The sequence below is a fragment of the Struthio camelus genome, chromosome 12, assembly GCF_040807025.1.
Source record: "Struthio camelus isolate bStrCam1 chromosome 12, bStrCam1.hap1, whole genome shotgun sequence".
NCBI lineage: Eukaryota > Metazoa > Chordata > Aves > Struthioniformes > Struthionidae > Struthio > Struthio camelus.
Genome location: NC_090953.1, coordinates 22026424 through 22044456, shown reverse-complemented (window position 1 = coordinate 22044456; position 18033 = coordinate 22026424). Strand labels below are relative to the sequence as shown.

Below are 18033 nucleotides of genomic sequence, written 5' to 3'. Positions count from 1 at the left end.
GCTCTACAAAAAAAATCTGCCTGAGATGGGGGTCGCCGCATCGAAGGAAATCCTGGGACACAGAACAGCCTCCGATATCGGCAGATGCTGCGAGGATAGAAAACCTAAATCCTTAAACACATTGGACAACATTGGACACAATTGGACGGGTCTGGCTCTCACTCCAGTGGATCATTCTGCAAGAGCACTGTGCACTGCCTCGAGCAAGGCTGAGATGCAAGGTGTCTGCGTGAGCACAGCTGATGGTTTTGGGTACAGGATGGCCTGGGCAACCTCTGAATGCTCTTTCCAACCTTGTCCTCTGTGGACGTGGAACTGCAAACCCACATCTGACCTAATGTGTGACCACTTAAAGCAAACAGAGAGGAACTTGGGTCTGTCTCTATAAAAAAAAAAGGGCCTGTTTGTTGAGTCTAGAAAAATGAAGACTGAGGCTACCATCAAAGCAATAAATCTCAGGGTAAACAGCAGCGGGAGAGAGGAACAATTTCAGCTAAAGGATTCAAGAAGAAATTGTTATAAAATGGCAATGACTAATTACAGACTAGGAATTAGGAAAAGGTTTCTAATAACCTTAGGAAAGTGAGATGTTGGAGCAGTGCTCTGACGGCAGCAGAGGCCAGTGTACCTCACGGCTTTCACATGGAGCATCATCAGTTTATGCAAGGGGTTATGATGAAAGGGATTGCATGCTCAGACAGTGAAAACTGTGCCAGTTCTGGGTTCCTCTTCCTGTCAGCGGGGTCTTTACACCTCTGTGCATTAATGACGAGAGAGGACTAGAACCTCACACACGTGACTATGCATTTGCCACTTCTGGGAGTGAGAAGAGTTTCTACCCCTCCCATTCAGTGAATATGAAATTCAAGAGCCTAATTACACCCACTTCTATGTAAGTGTTGCTTAAGGATTAAACGCTATGATTCCTGCCTGGATGACCACCATGAAGCCTGGGCCAGGCACCTACAGAGAAGCCAAATCCTTGCCTCTCCAAGGGTTCATGGAGTTTAACTAGGAAGCGGAGCGCACTTGAAATATAACCATTTCCAAGAGTAGGCTTAAAAGCAGATACTTTTCAACATTTGAAAATAACTATAAACTACTTTTTATCTGTTGCTCTGCAGTAACTCACCTCTCTTCAGAGCACTAACAGATGATCACCAAAGGAACTGGCTTAGAGTAGAAAAAACAAAAGCCTTCAACCAGCTCAGACAGCCTTGCAAGCATCAACTGACAAAATCCACGCCAGCGCCCCTCTCTGCCTTCTCAGGCAGCTTATGAATAATCTTAATGGAAGCCTTCTGAAGCTCCAGAATTTTTCATATTCCCTTCCTAATATCCCATTTTCTTCACTTACAAAACGGTGGGTACCTGTGGGCAAAGCAAACTTTACTTTTCTCCAAGCACGATCATAAATTGTAGCAGTCCCCCAAAGCAAACCACTTGCTGCCAACCCCATAAAAACGGAAATTTGACTCAGAATAGTTAATATAACTTTTCTGTGATGGAAAATAACAGAGCTGGGACCTGGTCCTTGCTCAAATGAATATAAGGGTGGCATATTAATATCAAACTACGGTAGTATTGTAGATTTTCAAAAATTGAAACGATATACACAGGAAAATGTAGAATTTCCACTAGGGACTGTAATTCATATATTATGGGAGAGATTAACAAATAATAAATTTTCAAAGGAAGTATTAATGGCTTCGTGGGGCACTGTGAACCTGGCATTCCCCAAAGCCTGGAACTTTGCATCCTAAACCCTAAAAATGATTTGTGCAGAAGCAGAAAACAGTAGATGTTATTCTGACCATGACAGTTACATAGGCAAGTATTCGGCAAGAGAAAAAAACTTCCGTTATAATTTAGAGATGAGCAGAGAGGATAATTTTTGCCATTATGTCATCAAACCGTCTCTGGGCAGAAGAAAGGAGCCGGCAGCACTTAGTACCCTTGCTCTTAGTGAAAGGCTGACCACAACAGTCCTGAAAATCATTAGCAATGCGGTGTTCGCAGGCAGTAGCTTTCAGCCGCAGCTCTTTACAAACCAGCTGAGCCTCACAGTGCTGCTTTAAAGCCTGTGCGCAGCAGCATCATTCATGCTGCGCTGGAGAAACTGAGGCAGGGAAGTAAAGCCAAGGCCTCACAGTGCAGCCAATGCTGCAGCTCTGCCCTGGGTTCCCAGCTCCCGGTCTCCTGCCCTTCTCCTGAGGCCAACATCTCTCCTGGTGTCAACAAGGGAAGGCAACCCCCGGCTTGCGTGCTGACACTTGTGTTTTAGGCCTCCACGTTTGTCTGCTCTGGAGATCAATTTATTGGCAAGACAAATAAAAGCTTCATTCAAAGAAAGTTAAAGGGGAATTTTTTCCTGCATTGCTTTGCCAAATCAACCTAGAAACTACCTATACGTTTTCCACCAACTTATTGCTACTGTGCTAGGACCCCCTTGGTAAGCTACTTCTGGGGAGACCGGCTCCTTATTCTGAAAGTTAGCACAGGATGGACCAGGCCTCGGACAGCTTTCAGCCCCACAAAATGTCCTTCAACAACATGCCTGAAGTGTTAGCTGGGGAGCTGTGGGACGCGGTTAGAGCCGCTGACAGTCTGACTACAGCTCTTCCCTCTCCCAGTCCTGCACCAGCAATTAAGGCAGTTCAGACGCAGAAGGAGGTCAGAGAGAGATCTGCAGGAAGAAAAGCTGGGTGAAAATATGTCTTGAAAGCTACTGAACCTGTCAGACTCCCCAAGATGCTGCATGTACCACGTGATGCTGGCATTACCTGACTTATTTTATTGAACACAGTAGTAAATGGTTGCACAAAATCCAGTGTAAACAGCAGAGTGCAAGCTAGAGCTGCCCCTGAGGAGCTTTAACTTATGCACTATCCCATAAAACTCCTAGGTAGGGAAATGAGTAAAAAGTCTGAATGCTTTTTTTATTCCCTAACCCCCTCATGGTGAAGTATTCTGTACTGAATGTTTCCATTGTCCAATATAGACAGGGGAAATAAGATTAGCTTGGGATGGAATATCTCATTTTCTCCTGCATCATGTTCTCCAGCCAACTCAAGCTTGCTGGTTTGGCAGCATTCAGGGCTCTCCAAAGACAGGGCGTTTTTGAAGGTTGACAATTCAAGTTTGGCACAAACACACACCGGTCCATGCCATACCCAATCTCCAGGTGTGGTAGGTAGGACTAATATTCTGCCAGAGCACAAGAGCGCAGCCCACCAGCGCCTGTTTTGCCTAACAGCTGAACTGTAGCTTTTCTTCTAACACTATTAGCAATCCGGTCCCTCTCTTCTCCTCAAAATAGCCTTCGTAATAGGCAACCTCAGACATTTTTCAAAGCTCTTGAAAGCCATATGACACACAGTGATTAACTGCAATCTTCACTCTGGGGTCTTTAACACGGAAAAACACAGCTAAGAGAAAGTGGATGCAAAGCAACTCCTAATGTGGTCTGACCCAGAGGGTAATTTGCAATACATAACCCTTGGCCCCAAAAGTCAGGGGATAAAACACTGGAGGCTTATATTTGCAGGCAAAGCAAGGGCTGTGCAAAATCCTGAAGAAATCACAGCACGTGAGATGGGGGAGGACACAAAAACAACCTGCAGGAACGTCTCGAGCGTCCTGCTCTGCAGAGCCAGGTCCATGAGCATTTTGCCTGCGCGAGCAGGTGGGGAGCTGTAACGCTGGCAGACCCGACACCACCAGATCGACCCAGCCAGGCTGGCAGAACGGACGGCACCTCGAAGATGAAGACATGCTCTTCTCCTGCCCCACAGACCACATCCAGCTTTTGCTGAGATACGTATCAGTGAGAATGGCCACAGTGCAGATGAGGAAACGCTGGCAGCATGCCAAAGCGACATCAGATAAAGCTGCTGCCGCAACGGCAAATGTATTACCGCGAGCACAAGGCCGTGCTGGGAGAGCTGGAGAATAAAGCCCTAGATGAGGTGGGGAGGGAGAAGCAGCAGGCAAGGCTGGCCCATGCTCTTTCCACCCCTTCTCAAGCTCTCAGTTAAGGTTTTGATGTCCCAGAGCTTACACAGAAGCAACCTGCCAGCCAGCATCGCTGGTGCAGGATTCAAAGCCTGGTGATGATGGGTGGGGTGGTTTATTACTTCTTTCCTCTGTAAAATAATCCAGGAAATCAGATGCAAACTCCTCTGCCTCAATAGACTGTTATCTGGATCGTAAACCAAAGCACTGAATATAAAGGCTGGGCTCATGTTTTTCATATGATCTTAACTCGGTGCCCTTGTTAGTAGTCCACTACGACGGCAGGCTACCGCGACAGCAGTTCCTGCTATGAGACCGCAGGATATTCTTTCTGTCTGACTCCTGCTTCATTCAGGAACACACAGGGCCATAATGAAAATGGAGTTGTCTAAATTTGGCTTATAAAGATAGGCACTCAAAAACTCGCACCTACAAACAGTTTTTATGTAATATGTGATACAATTTAGAAAAAAATATTTCCCCTTGTATTTTCAGTTCATTTCTGGGAATCAGTAATTAATTCTAGATTCTCAGTATGACTGTTGAAGTATAACATAACTGCATGTTATCTGGTTTGTAAAGTACCGCATTTTTTTTTGCTATTTGCTGGATGTGTTTTTTCAGTGACAAGCATGAATCTCTTTAACTAATCATGTAACTGAAGTGAACGTGGAAATCAATCCTGAAGACTGTGCGTCCACGCTGTTGGCCACCTGGCCAGCATTTTACACGGAGAAATGAATAATGAGTACTTGTGTTAACCAGGAAGTCGGACTGACTACCTTGGACAGAAGAACGTTTAGATGAATCTCCACAGCACTATAATTTCAGCAGCCTTCCTTACAATGTGCACAACAGTCTCCAGTTCCACATGTAACCCTCAAGGAACACATGCATAAATTATAATGCATCCACTGGGGAAGCCTCTGAAATCCTACAAAAAGGTGGAAATGCATTTTAGGGGGCAGCCTGTTTCACTGTCTGTTTTTAAATAGAATTTCAAACCAGGAATAACTAATGGCTAAGCTGTGATCAGTGCTTAGTCGTTATTATAACGAAAAAACTAAAAGAATTTCCACATGATTTCATTACAGTGTACAGTATGGAGAGGATAATCATTTGAAAAAACACGGACACCTTTTTTCTTAACTCTTTTGATTAAATCCTTCAGTGCCTTTAATTCGATGGAGTTTGGCCAAAAGAAAGATGCCGTGTGAACCGCTAATTCAAATATATTCACATATTGTTCATCTACTAAAATAATCCAGCAAAGATATCCGAGAAAGACTAACAGGTCACTATGGAGGAAAACGAGTGAGAGGAAGTGACCCAGGCTGTTCGCTTCTCCAGAGTGTTACGTTCCCTGTGAGGGAGATCAGGACCCATCCTGCCCTCCCACGAGAGGGATCGGGGAGAAAGAGCAATGCCCTTTACAATAGTCCTTTTGGTCTAGCACTTAGGTGATAAAAAGGGATCCAGGTAAATACAGTCTGTTAGCACTTTCCTGAGGCACACATGCCTGCCCAACAGTACCCACCCGCAGGTCTGCTCCTCACCTCCAGCATGTGACCTCAGCATCCAGAGCGGGAGCTGCCCACACGTGCAGCGCCCCTTTGCTGGCACTGGAGCTACTCACACCCTGCATCGCCCCTTTGCCGGCACCGGAGCTGCCCGTGCCCGATCACTGCTGGGCTGCCTGCCATCGGCACCTTTCAGGCTGCAACCCAGCAAGAGCACAACCACCAGGTGAGGCTCATAGCAGATGCATGGGCAACCACATGAACCTGGTGGGCCAGCTAAGGTGCAGGGTAGTGAGCGGGATGGCTGGGACTGGTCCAAACAGAGAAAGTCCTGTACTCCTCAAACCTTTTTCCAGAGGCAGCCACAAAGTGACTCTCTGCTGTATAAAAGCATGGAGATGACCAGCCCAGATACAGTTCTAGGTACGTAGCTTTCCACCTCTTTCCTGATCGCATATCTTGTTTTTTCTTCTGCTAACCCAGGACTAACATTCACAAAATATCACATAGCTCACAGAATAGAACAGGAGATGCAGGTCTCTATGGATTCGTATGTCCATTAGGTATCCATGCTCATATTCCTATTACATACACAGCAACCACATGATTGAGCTGGGACATGAGTCCAAGCTGCCGATGCTCTCCCAGAGCTCATTTGTAGTTGAGTACCCCCCAGCACGCAACAGGCTCTTCACCTGGCCAAAAACTAGCCACATTAATTCCTGAGGTAACCTTGCTGATACAAGATTTACAGAAGAGACTAATCTGGCCTAATACATTTAACTGGATACTATTAAAGCCAGTATGAAAACAATGCAATACTATAAATATCACTAGCTGAGTTACGAACCTGGGCTCCTGCACAGACACAGCAGCAGCTCTGAGCCATGACATCAATTTCATAACTGCCCTGGGTTCTCTCTACGTCACAGAAATGCAAGTGGACAAAGTCCAAAACCGGTTTTCAATGTTCTCAAATTTCCTGCTTTTACCTCTGAGTGGTTATTTTTTTGCCAATTCTGACTTGGCTGCTGCTTCTTCAGGGTTTGATGGATACAATCGTGAGGACACAGGGGAGGTACAGCACAGTCATTTTCTGCCAGAGTCATTTTATTGGCTCTAGTCAGGATCTGTTCACAAATATGACAACAGCTCCTGCCACTTTGAAGGAGACATAACTTCCTTGCAAAAATGGGGAAATGCAGTCTCCAGGGAAAGTAATCAATTCACTGATGGAGTAAAAGTATTTAGCGGATTCATTAACTTCGTCTAAGGGAGCTACTGTGCCAGCAGGTAGTGGCACACAGGCAGCACTCACCTCGTGGTGGTCGTAACTCAGTGATGTTCTCGGTGGCTTCATCATCTGAATCTTCAGTCGCCACTACCTTGTACCTGTTGCTGCTCTGCTTGTTAAGGAGATGGGGGACTTGCAGCGCAGCCTCTCTCTCTGCAGCCAGGTCCAAGTCTTGCTGGGCAAGGTGGGCCCTCAGCTGCCTGATTTCAAACTAGAGGGAAAAACAACAACACATACTGATGTGATATGAACGTGGCTGGAAGTCTGTATTCTAGAGCTGGGGGCCTATTACCCAGTTTAATGTTAAACTACTAAAGGCCTGAGTGAGGATCTGCAACAGCAAGCATGTGGTTGAGCTGGGACATGAGTCCAAGCTGCTGATGCTCTCCCAGAGCTCATAATAGCTGGCCTATTCTTTATATCCTCTAAAAATAGCAACTACCTCATGCTGGTCAGCTGTTTTGCACATTTCTGCATCTTGCAGATACGCTTTCGAACAATTTCTGACAAGTAACTGCTCAATTATGTGAAAACTTTCTAGAAGATCACCCTTAACAGGCATATAGGTTCTTGAGGCACATCTCTAATCGGCCAGACTTTGTACAGAGGATTTCCGTGGAGGCAGGATCTTGGAGCAATGCCCAAGATTGCTTCCCCACTGCCTAGGGCAGGACGAGGGATGCTGCAGTGCCCTTCCACCCCCAAATCCTCTGTGCTCAGTGGCGTGCAGGAAACCCTGGGGCAGGGTGCCATTCTTCTGGCACAAACACATGAGGCAGGACAATTAATGCCCTGGTGCAGCGGGGGGACTGGCCTTGTGACTGCTGTTATAAAACAGACTCTGAAAAAAAAGGTAGAAGGGTACCAGCAATAACCTAACTGATGGATACAGCGTATTTCTCCCATGTTTGGGAGCCACAGCTCTTCCAAAACGCAAGGAGGAAAATCCTCTCCCAGAGAGGCCAGAGGGACCCTCTAAATTCTTCTGTCACCACTATGAAATCCCAGCTCTGGAGCTAAGCAGCAGAGGGTTTCTCCTTTTCAAACTCTTTTTAAGCTCTGTAGTAGTACAGCAGTGACCAAGTTGTGTCTAATTATGGAGCCTGAAAAGGAAAAGCAAATGAGGCAAGTAATAGGCTACGGCATTTAAAATTTAGCATTGCTGGGCCTCCCAGAGTTGCAAGCTGGCGAAGCCGTCGGTGAGCATGACGCCCCAGCACACTGCAGCGCGCCTGTCACTCCACATTTACAGTGGAGCTGGAATTGGCACTGCGGCGCTTAAAAACCGGTGCGTAACAGCATGTAGGCTAAATGACTCTGCTTCTGGCCTTTGCCGCTCGGATGCTGACTCAAATCTATCTTGCTGTCAGATCTGGAAAGCCGCCTGTGGACCCCGCTCGCTCCGCTGCGGCCTGCGTGTGACCCAGCACGCCAGGCGCCCTGCAGAGCACCAGTGGTGCCTCCGAGCCGCACGAGCGACAGCAGGAGAAGCGAGTCACAGCTCCCGGAGGTCTTAGAAAGAAAAAAAGGGAAAAGGAAAAACAGAGATTCCAGTTTGCTGTATCTGGAGATACATCTGCTTTCCAGGGCATAAGGCAAGGAGCTTACAGGAACTGGAAAGCTCACTGCAAGACTCAAATCTAGAGAGCAAAGGGCAGTTTAAGCTCTCTGGGTGACTTTCAAACCACCTACTAAATAGGGATGTAATACAACACACAGCTTGTTCTCTGGAAATCAGTGGGTGTGCCTGGCTGCATGAAACACCCACTGCTCTTAAGCAAAGGTACCAGCCAGGGGCAGCCAGAGGAGTCAAGTACCATCAGCAAACGTATACAATACAAATACAGCCCTGCTCCTTGATCTCTTCACTGAAAACTCCACGGCAGGTCCCCGCTGGGGCTTTTTGTGTTTACTGGTTAGCTCGGAAGGGGTAGCAAAACAGTGAGTACTAACTCCTCTCCCTGCTGCCCTGGGCGTGCTGAGCCACCAGGTGCTTGTGCCATTGCCGAGGTGACAGTATGAACGTGCCATTCAGCGGTGAAAGGGCTGTCCAGAGATCGGTTTTACAACCTAGAGCATTTCAGTGCTTAACTTTGACTCTGAAAAGAGCCCTCCCCAAATATCACACATTTTGTCTTAAAAAGGAGAAAGATTCCCTTTCAGAAACCCCCTTGGTTTGAAGGGGGAAATACACTTTAAAACAATAGACAAATTTGGAGATTTTTCAAAAGTTATTGCTTAATCACATATACTTGCCCAGCTCAGATCAAAAGCAATAGGAAATTGGCATTCTTACTGTCCTTGTACATCTCACATTTCACCCTTCAACAACATTCCCAAAATTATTGCCACTAACATGCTTAATTCTAGCCTCAAGGCAGGATATGATTTCTTTTTTCTTGGAAGATAAAAAAAAAAAGAAAAAAAAGAAAAAAAGGCAGGTAGAAAGCAAATAGATGAAACTATTCAAAAGTGAGCTCAACAAAACAGTATCATCACGTTGTACTTCTGCATCACACCTAATTTAAGCAGCTTAAGCATTTACAAAGATTTGCTGAACCTTGCAATGACCGAAGGCTTGAAGAGGATTGCTGCATTTTATAGATGTGAAGAAAGAAGGACATAAGCAAAAACCTTCCTGCCACAGGGAACCTACGGCAAAAATGAGAGGAGAAAGGAGACTTCTTTATGCGGACTTGTGTGCTCCAATCAATAAAGGAGAGGTTTCCAAACGCTTTGAATCCACAGATATTGTCAACACTTAACATTTCCATGCACAGTCACCATCCAACTTTTAACAGATGAGTTCATAAATTTTATTGTCTAATAAGGCTCTGCCAACAAGCTATGAGCTACTCAGCCTGGCTCGCTGGACCCAGCAGCAGTCTGTGGACCATTGTCTGGTGTCACTGCACTGCATTTAGTCCAAACAAATCTTTATAAAATAAATTAGGACAAAATTATTACCTTGGTTGATTCACAACCACATAGACCACAGGCAAAACTGGAATCACGCAGAAAGTGAAAAGCACAGTGAGCCAGGTGACCAGCTACTACTGCCGATACCATCGACAACAGAAGAGGCTTTGCTGCCATCTCATGTTTGAAGGGCAGAAATGCATGCCTGGACCACAGCACCAGAGGAAGCACCTGCTTCTGAAGATCTCACAAACATCACATCCTAGAAGAAACTGAAACCTAGACCTGATGTCTTGGCTCAAGCAACGCTTCCCTCATCCACTGCCTGAGAATGAAAGGCACATGCAGGGCTTGTAACACTTAAGCGACATGCAAACCCACTTTCATTGCTTGCTGCAAATACAATCCACATATCTGTCCTATTGTCAGCTCTCACCCTTGAGCTCGTTCAGCTGGTCTAAAAACCAGAACTGCAGATGAGGCTGTCAAGAGCAGATACACGGACTGAATCCCTAGGCAGAGCGGAGCGCCCCGCACGTCGGCATCATGCACAAGGTGAACAACAGCGCGCAGAGATGGGCTGGAAGATCGCAGCAGAAACACCGCTGTCGCCTACGGCCCCCCCGGTTGCAGCTGGTTAACGTGGGCTCTCCCTTCCACCTTTCCATCATCTTGAACGGTCCCACCATTCCCTTCCAGGCCCCACCATGTTTCCCCTGAAGTCTCTGTAGTCATTAAAATGGTTGGAAAGACAGAAGTAAACACTGTCATGTGTGTAACTGCCACTTTTTCACGGACAGAGTGAGTTCACTGTAGTAATGGCATTTGTGGCAGTCCCGTATTGACTGTTACTGATGCAAAGCAACCTGTCCATAGAGATGCAGAAATATAACACCATTACAGATGCAGAACATAAGGCAGAGCCAAAACTCAACTCAATATACAGCTTAAAAATGCAAATCAAACTCTCTTAACCTAAGTTAGCATGTGCGGAAAGGGCTGGAGGGTTTATCATAAGCACCGATTTAAAAACAATGAAAGGACATTCATTAAAATTTCCAGAAAAATGTAAACAGGAAACACAGATTCTCCTAAGCTTTTTAGCTCACAAAAGCCATGCACCTACTCAGGAGATTGGTTCAATATCCATTGTTTGCAATTAAACAATTAAAAATTAGACCAAGATATTTTAGAAGCTGGAAATACAGTTTTGGCTACTAAAAGCAACCCACTAACAACAAAGGTTAGATTTAACAGAAGTGGGTGTTCCTTATGGGTATAATTCAATGAGAGACTGCACGAGCAAATTATGTTGTAGGCGCTTATATCTCCTGAACATTATATTGAACACTGACCTCGGGCAGTTCTAATGTGTAAAAGAGCTAATGAGATTGCTCTGACTGCATGTCACATACTCCAGGGCATGTTAAATAAATCAGTAAAAGGTGTAAAATATAACGTTCTTTTTAAGTAAAAATTCTGGGCCAAGTTAAACACATGAAATTTCTATTTGCAGCAGGAGCTGATGCAGCTTTCTGAATGCAGACCTGGGCCTCCTGAATACGCGAGTACTGCCATAGACCTCTACCGAGAAAATCATGCTTCATATTTTCAGGTAAATCATCCTTCCTTCACCCGACAAGGGCTTGTTTGTTTAATAAATGCACACATCATGGGGAAAAATAAAACACAAAAACTCATATGCACGCTTTGATTTGTTTTAAAAGGAGACTTATTCATAGGTATCAGCTCTGCGCCAGGAACGGTGTAAACCTCGCAGAGAGCCAGCAGGGAAGTAAGAGGGCACACTGCTGTGTGGAAGATAACTTGCTTAGAGCAAGAGACTGACATAAACTAACTGTTGACTTACGGCAATTACAAACTGAGTCCCGGTCCCTTCGAGACTGCTACTGAAGTTGTTATTTACCAGGATACCTATGATAGTCCTTATTCTTAGTTACGTATACTCTGGTAGCTTCTGGTGGGTTCCTGTATCAATAGGCCCCTAACGTTCTTTGCAATGGAAAAATACATTTGAAAACATCACAGATGTCACAAAATAATTTAGGTAGGACCTCTGAGGGTCACCTCAACGCCCTGTTCAAAGCAAGCCCACTTAGCTCAGATTGCTCAGGGCCTGTCGAGTTTTGAGTATCTCCAAGAATGGAGATACGACGTCGTCTCTGGCAACCTGTTCCAGTGGCTGACCATTCTAAAGTTGAAAAAGTTTTTTCTTATCCTTAATAGGAATTTTGCAAGTTCCAACTTGTGTCCACTGCTTCTTTTTCTGTCACCGTTCACCTCTGAGAAGAGCCTGGCTCCAGCTCCTCTACAACCTCCCCTCCCATGACAGGGCTGAACTTGGCAATAAGATCTTCCCCTTTACTTTCTCTACTCAAGGCTGAGCAAGCCCAGCTTCCTCAGCTTCTGCTGTGCCGTGTGCTCCAGCCTCAACCATCTCAGCGGCTTTTGCTGCACTTGCTCTAGTACGTCCAAGTCTCTCTTATACTGGAGAGCCTGGATGGGTGACAGCACTCCATATGTGGCCTCACAAGTGCTAGGCTACGTTTTTTAAAACATAATTTTGGAGTGTGCACAGGATTAAGTCATACATGATCTTTTCAAAACTGGCAAAAGAAAACCACGCTAAAATTAGAATACGTTTTGCATGCTAATAATACCCTTACACATGTACTGCTGGAGGAGTGAGATTTTATATTTACATGGGGTGAGGTATGCGAAGTAAAGGTGCAATACATGTGGCTAATGTTAAAACACCTTTACTGCCAACAAAAAGGGACTTACACACTGTCTCGCGCAAGAAGGGGTTGCCAGGCACAGAGAGAAAGCTCACTGCTGGGAGATTTAAGCTCACTTAGCATTTTCAAAATTACTTGCATGTCCTCTTATAACACACACTTGGCAATGTTTTGGCAGGAAACAAAACAGAGAGTACTAAAGGGCACTCTCATGCACTTCCTCACTTAAAGAATGCCTTAGGTAATTATTTATAAGCAGGTAAAATGACAGAGACCTACACAGAGCTCTAGAGAACATCTGACTTCATACGCCTGAACTTATAAAAAGCACCACCCATCCTAGCTGATGTTTCACAATGTGCATATAAGACTCAAAAAGGGACAGACTTAGCAGTGAATCATATAGTACTTGTCTTCAACAGTCTAGCAACAGAGTACGATTGACAGTTTCGGAGAGATCAATGAACATTTTAGCCAGAAGCTTACTTGCATCTAATGCAATAGGAGCAATAAGTTTGCTCAATTCTATTAGGGCTGTCTGCAACAGCATGCCCTGCCCTAAAACTCATCTGCCACTGGGATACAATCCAGTGTTTATTTCCATTAGTTTAGCCATTGTTGGTAACAATAAAAATCAGGAGACAGTTGCAAACTAATGATTTATAGGCAGAATGAAACACAGGATGACCTTGGCTGCCTTCCAGTCACTAACAAAATGACTGGTAGTTAGAAATAAATTAAAATTATTGCAAAAGGATAACATAAGTTATTTCTCCGATAGGTAATTTTACCAGCTAAATAGCCCTGTCATTAAACTAGCAGCTGTTGTACAAATTATATCCCAAGATAAAAAAGAAATTACAGCTTCCACAGTTGTTACAGTTTTGAGAATGATGAAAAACCTAATTCAGCAGGAGCTGACAGAAAAGGAGCTCTTGTGATAAGGCTGAACACACAGTCTTGGCTGGATTGCTGTCAGCTGAAGGACTCTTATGAAAGTTACACCGAAAAGATTGTATGCTGATCTATTATTAGAAATGGAAATTCCTTTACAGCTGATTCCAGAGAAAAAATCCAATCTTCTCTGATTGGAACTTGCATTGATAATGAAACTTTGGAATTTTCCAAAGTGGTGGTCCATGCAACTGTAATTCATAAAATATATTCTGGTTTTCAGAGGTATGGCTGGCCAAAAATCAACATCTGGAAAGAGTTTTCATGTTTGCAAGAGTACATCTTCAATGTCGTTCAGAAATGGAAACATACTTTACAGTTGTGATACCCTATCACTGGCCAAAAAACCTCACAACTGACAAACAAAACATTAATTTAAAAAGCAAGACATAGGGAGGTTGCATTTTTCTTCCTTTTAATTTTTTTTAGGGGTTGCACTCCACTTTTCCCACTTCTGTGTGCTGCACTGCTTGCTGCTACACAGGCCAAGATGCACATGCAGACTTCTGCTTGGGACGATATGAACAGCTCACATTCTCATTAAATTGGGCTGTATAATATACATTCAATCATCACAGAATAAAACTAAGGTGAGGGGACATGTGTGAAGGACGGGGTAACGGGGCTACTCAGAGTACTCACGTGAGTGGGAAGACTGGCATGAAGAGAGCTTCTTTCAGGGTTGGGTAGCACAGACACAGAGGTGAAGACACCACGGGCGGCACACATAGCCACCAGCCTGGTCAAAGGCACCAGCGTGCAGCCACTTTGTGTAGGAGAAATGGAGAGAGGCATCTGAAGGCAAACCAGGTTGAGGGCCCTGGGGAAGGCACAAGAAGATCCTGGCTGCTCCTGGCTCATCCCAGGGATGAGGGCTAGTTCCCAAAATAGAGAGGGATGGGGCAGCAGAGATGCAGGTGGGTGATCACAGACCTCTTGGGCTGTGCAGCTATCTTGGCCTCACACCTACGCGTGCAACTGGGACCTGAGCGAAAATATGGCAGAAGCCCCAGCTGGGTGATTTCTGCTGCAAAAGTGAGAATGTGCTTGCTGGTACAGTGTAGTCAGATATTAGTCTTTGACTACTTCTCCTATTCCTCTTCTTTGCTACCCTTCCTTTTCAGTGGGTTTCCTTTCTCCCTGGAAGGAAGAGCTCTCGCTCTGAAAAATAGCTTGGGCCAAATTTTCCCACTTATGATGAAAACATCAGAATGATTTGTAAAACTTGTGCATGTGGTTTTGTATTACTGTTTCCAAACAACTGCTCAGAGCACCTCAGTGCTGAAAAATATGGCTCTCCAGAAATCTACACTTTAAGAGAAAAGGCTAAATTGTTCACATGTACAATTAAACTGATTTAAAAAGAAAACCCTTAAACTCGTACAACTTGGCAAACAGGTGGCATTGCTTTCCTTTTAGTCCTACACACTCATCATTCATTCCTGCTTTCGCACATCTTACCTTTGGCCAACGGAAGTGTTTCTGCAACTCGGGAGTGAACCAGGTTCCAGAAACAATCGCTGTAAAATCTGATCATTTGTTTTTGTTAGGTTCATCTTAAACCCATTAGTTTCCAGATCGCTTTCATCACAGGAATTTGTGTAAACAAACAGGAGAAGGCAGCTGGGCCGAAGAGGGAAGAGAAAAATGCCTCCCTCAATGAGGATGCTAAATTAGGCCCACTTAAATTGACCATACACTTACATACATTTGACTGTGTCTAAATCAATTATGAACAAGATACAAGTCTGCTCAACAAACCTACATGGAAAGAAACGCCAGAAAGAGGCTGCGTTTACAACTTCAGTTCTTCCCCGTTGTGCATACGCACAACTGTGTGACTCAAATCACACAGTTTAATATAGGGAATCTGTTGCTGCTCACACTCAACTCAAGTGACAACTGTGACAAGAAGGCTATTTGCCTGTACAGGGTTAGGTACCACTTACAAAACAGGAGGGCGTAGGGCATCTCTGAGAACTGGCCACCAATTTTTCTTCTTTTTTAAACTGTAAAAAACAGGATAGTTTTCCCCAACTCCTCTTCAGAAATCACAAACAATTTGTTTGAAACTTTTAAAATAATTTAAGCTGGGGAAGATGCCAGGCTTTGAGAATTTCAATCCTGATTGGTTGACATGTGGCAAAGCAGGAAGAAATGGACATAGGGTCTTAGAAAAGGAAGTGCTGGGCAACCTTTTTAACAGGAACCTGTTTTCAGCCTTGTCTATAATTAATAAATTAACACAAATCATGAGTAGCATGAGCCTAAGTAGCAGCCTTGGGATGAGTCAGTAGCTACAGCCACACTGCTGGGATGCAAGAAGCCATGGTGGGCAGCCCAGTCCTCTTACTTTGGTAGGGAGTACCGGGCTGCCCCAGCCGTACGCCTAGAGGAGAAATACTCTGCAGGCATCTAGGGCATCAGAGCAAGCCCTACGGGCAGATGTGCCTGTAGGTGGCTCCCAGCTATTCCATCCGCCCATGCTAGAGATGACACTGCACAGACACGGCGACCTGGACTCCCTCCCTGCAGGGGCTCCTAAGTCAAGAGCAGCCAGACGGCTGTAGGCAACCCTTCACTCAAAAACACAGGCATTCATGCTCAAACTCCACGAATGAGCAATCCTTTAAAAAGGTCAGGAGAGATGATCAAATGCAAAAGCAAAAACCTGGCAGAATTTTAGATGCTAAACGCCTTTAGGATATATTTTTCCCACCAGATACTGTACACAATGTTAATGTGAATATTATAATCCTGACAACTCGTTCTTGACTGAATTATGAAGCTCTTAATTTACAAAGGAAGGATGCAGTACTTGTGTCAATGTCTTATGTTGCTAACTGCATCAAATTAGTACATTTACCTCATATTATACAGCTGAGACATTTGTTTGGCAGGAACTCAGGACAGTAAAATGAGAGAGATTAGCATGCTGTCATTTTTCTATAGTCCATATTTTTCCATAGCTGATGACACTTGAAAGCTAGGAGGGAACCTGCTCTGTTTCCACACATTTACTCATCTACCAATGCAGTATTTTTCTGTGCTTGATATACAGCTGTGCTAACCATCAGAGTTCAGATTAGGGCTAGTATGCTTCAACATTTTGTAAGCCAGGCATGCAGAGAAGGAGGCACATGGATCGGGACGGAAGGTGGCAAAACCTGCTCCCGAACCCCAGTTGGGATAAAGAGCCCACCCTCGCTCAAGACTGAGAAATAACAACATCAAAAACTGTTTAGGGATTGAAAGAGTTACCTGGATGCATAATCCATTTCCTAAGAATGGATGTTTCAGAATTTCCGATTGTCTCATTAGGGCAAGAACTTTAGCTGATAGACAAAGTACTGCAGTGGCACTCAAGAAATCTCACCCAGTTTGCCTCGCAGGTTTGGTCAAAGGATAAACCACCTTCTGTAAAATGGGGTATATACTATTTCCTAACCATGGCAGAAGCATGAATCAATTAATATCATTGAACAAAGTTATATGAAGAGGACTGCACTTTTGCCACTGAAGATACATACATGTTTGGATGTAACTAATTTTCTGCAGCAGTCTAAAATGGCATGCATGGCCAATGGATCTTCTAAACTTATAACACAGACAAGGTACCTTACTGCCATCAGGAGTCCATCTGCTGAATCTTAGGTTGAGAACCAAGAGGCTTGGGGCCCAAATCCAAAAGCCATTTAGGGACCTAAGTCGTGACGGCTTAACAAATATTATAGGTTCCTAGTTTAGAGATGGGCACCTAAATCCCTCCTTCAGTTTAAGCACGTGCTGAGCAGTCAGTCTGTTCTAGGATAAGTCAGCTCCCCTCCCGTCTGCTCAGGCCCTTCAACTTTTTGTCTGATCAAGTCACTCAGACTTAGAGCTCTCCTCATTCTGTATTTGAAAAGCACCTACCACAAGTGTGGGGTGCTGATGCTAGAAAGGAACTCCAAGCTTTACTCAGGCATCTCACAGTTACCCTTACAGTTGAAGCGACAGAAATAAGTTATGTGGGGTATCATTCTGTTGCTGTTAATATTTGTCTGAACTATTTTAAGCTTCACTTTCCCTTATTTCAAGACTGAGTCACTGAACATTTGGGGGCCTGGGAAGAATTTAAAATCTTGACTTGCTTCCAGCAACTAGAAGCTTCTGTTGCAGCATTTTGAGTCTGCCAAAAGAGTCTCTGACTGACCTACAGGGAAGCTGCCTGCTGCATTTAAAGCAGGGGAACTTCACAGCAAACAGGAGTTTAGGCAACTCATTAGCTTTCAACTGCATATACTTTTCCTGGGAACATTACCTTAATACAGCTGCAGTCTCCAGCAACGGCAATGATTTTTGCATGTTCTGAATAGCATGTCAAACTGTCTGTACTTACTCAATAAATTAAGTTCTGGAAACATTCCTTTTCTATTCCTCGCATTTGTTTTCCTCACCTTAAAAACACATGCACAGCAGCAGAGGGGGACGACTGCTGTCTGACAAGGACCCAGCTGACAGTTTCCCGACCGCAGCTAGATACTTCCCTAACACTGAAACCTGTCACCCTGCAACAGAACTCCTAGTGATATTC

At 44.6% G+C, this 18033-nt stretch overlaps 1 protein-coding gene across 2 annotated transcripts in view; it reads right to left on the bottom strand.

Moving 5' to 3' along the window:
* The window catches only part of TMEM266 (transmembrane protein 266), an 87550-nt gene that overhangs the window by 8239 nt on the left and 61278 nt on the right, over positions 1-18033 (bottom strand). For both annotated transcript variants that reach the window (XM_068958291.1, XM_068958292.1), the window contains one exon: positions 6853-7039. In XM_068958291.1, coding sequence (XP_068814392.1) covers positions 6853-7039 — 187 coding nt within the window. The remainder of the gene's footprint in view (positions 1-6852; positions 7040-18033) is intronic.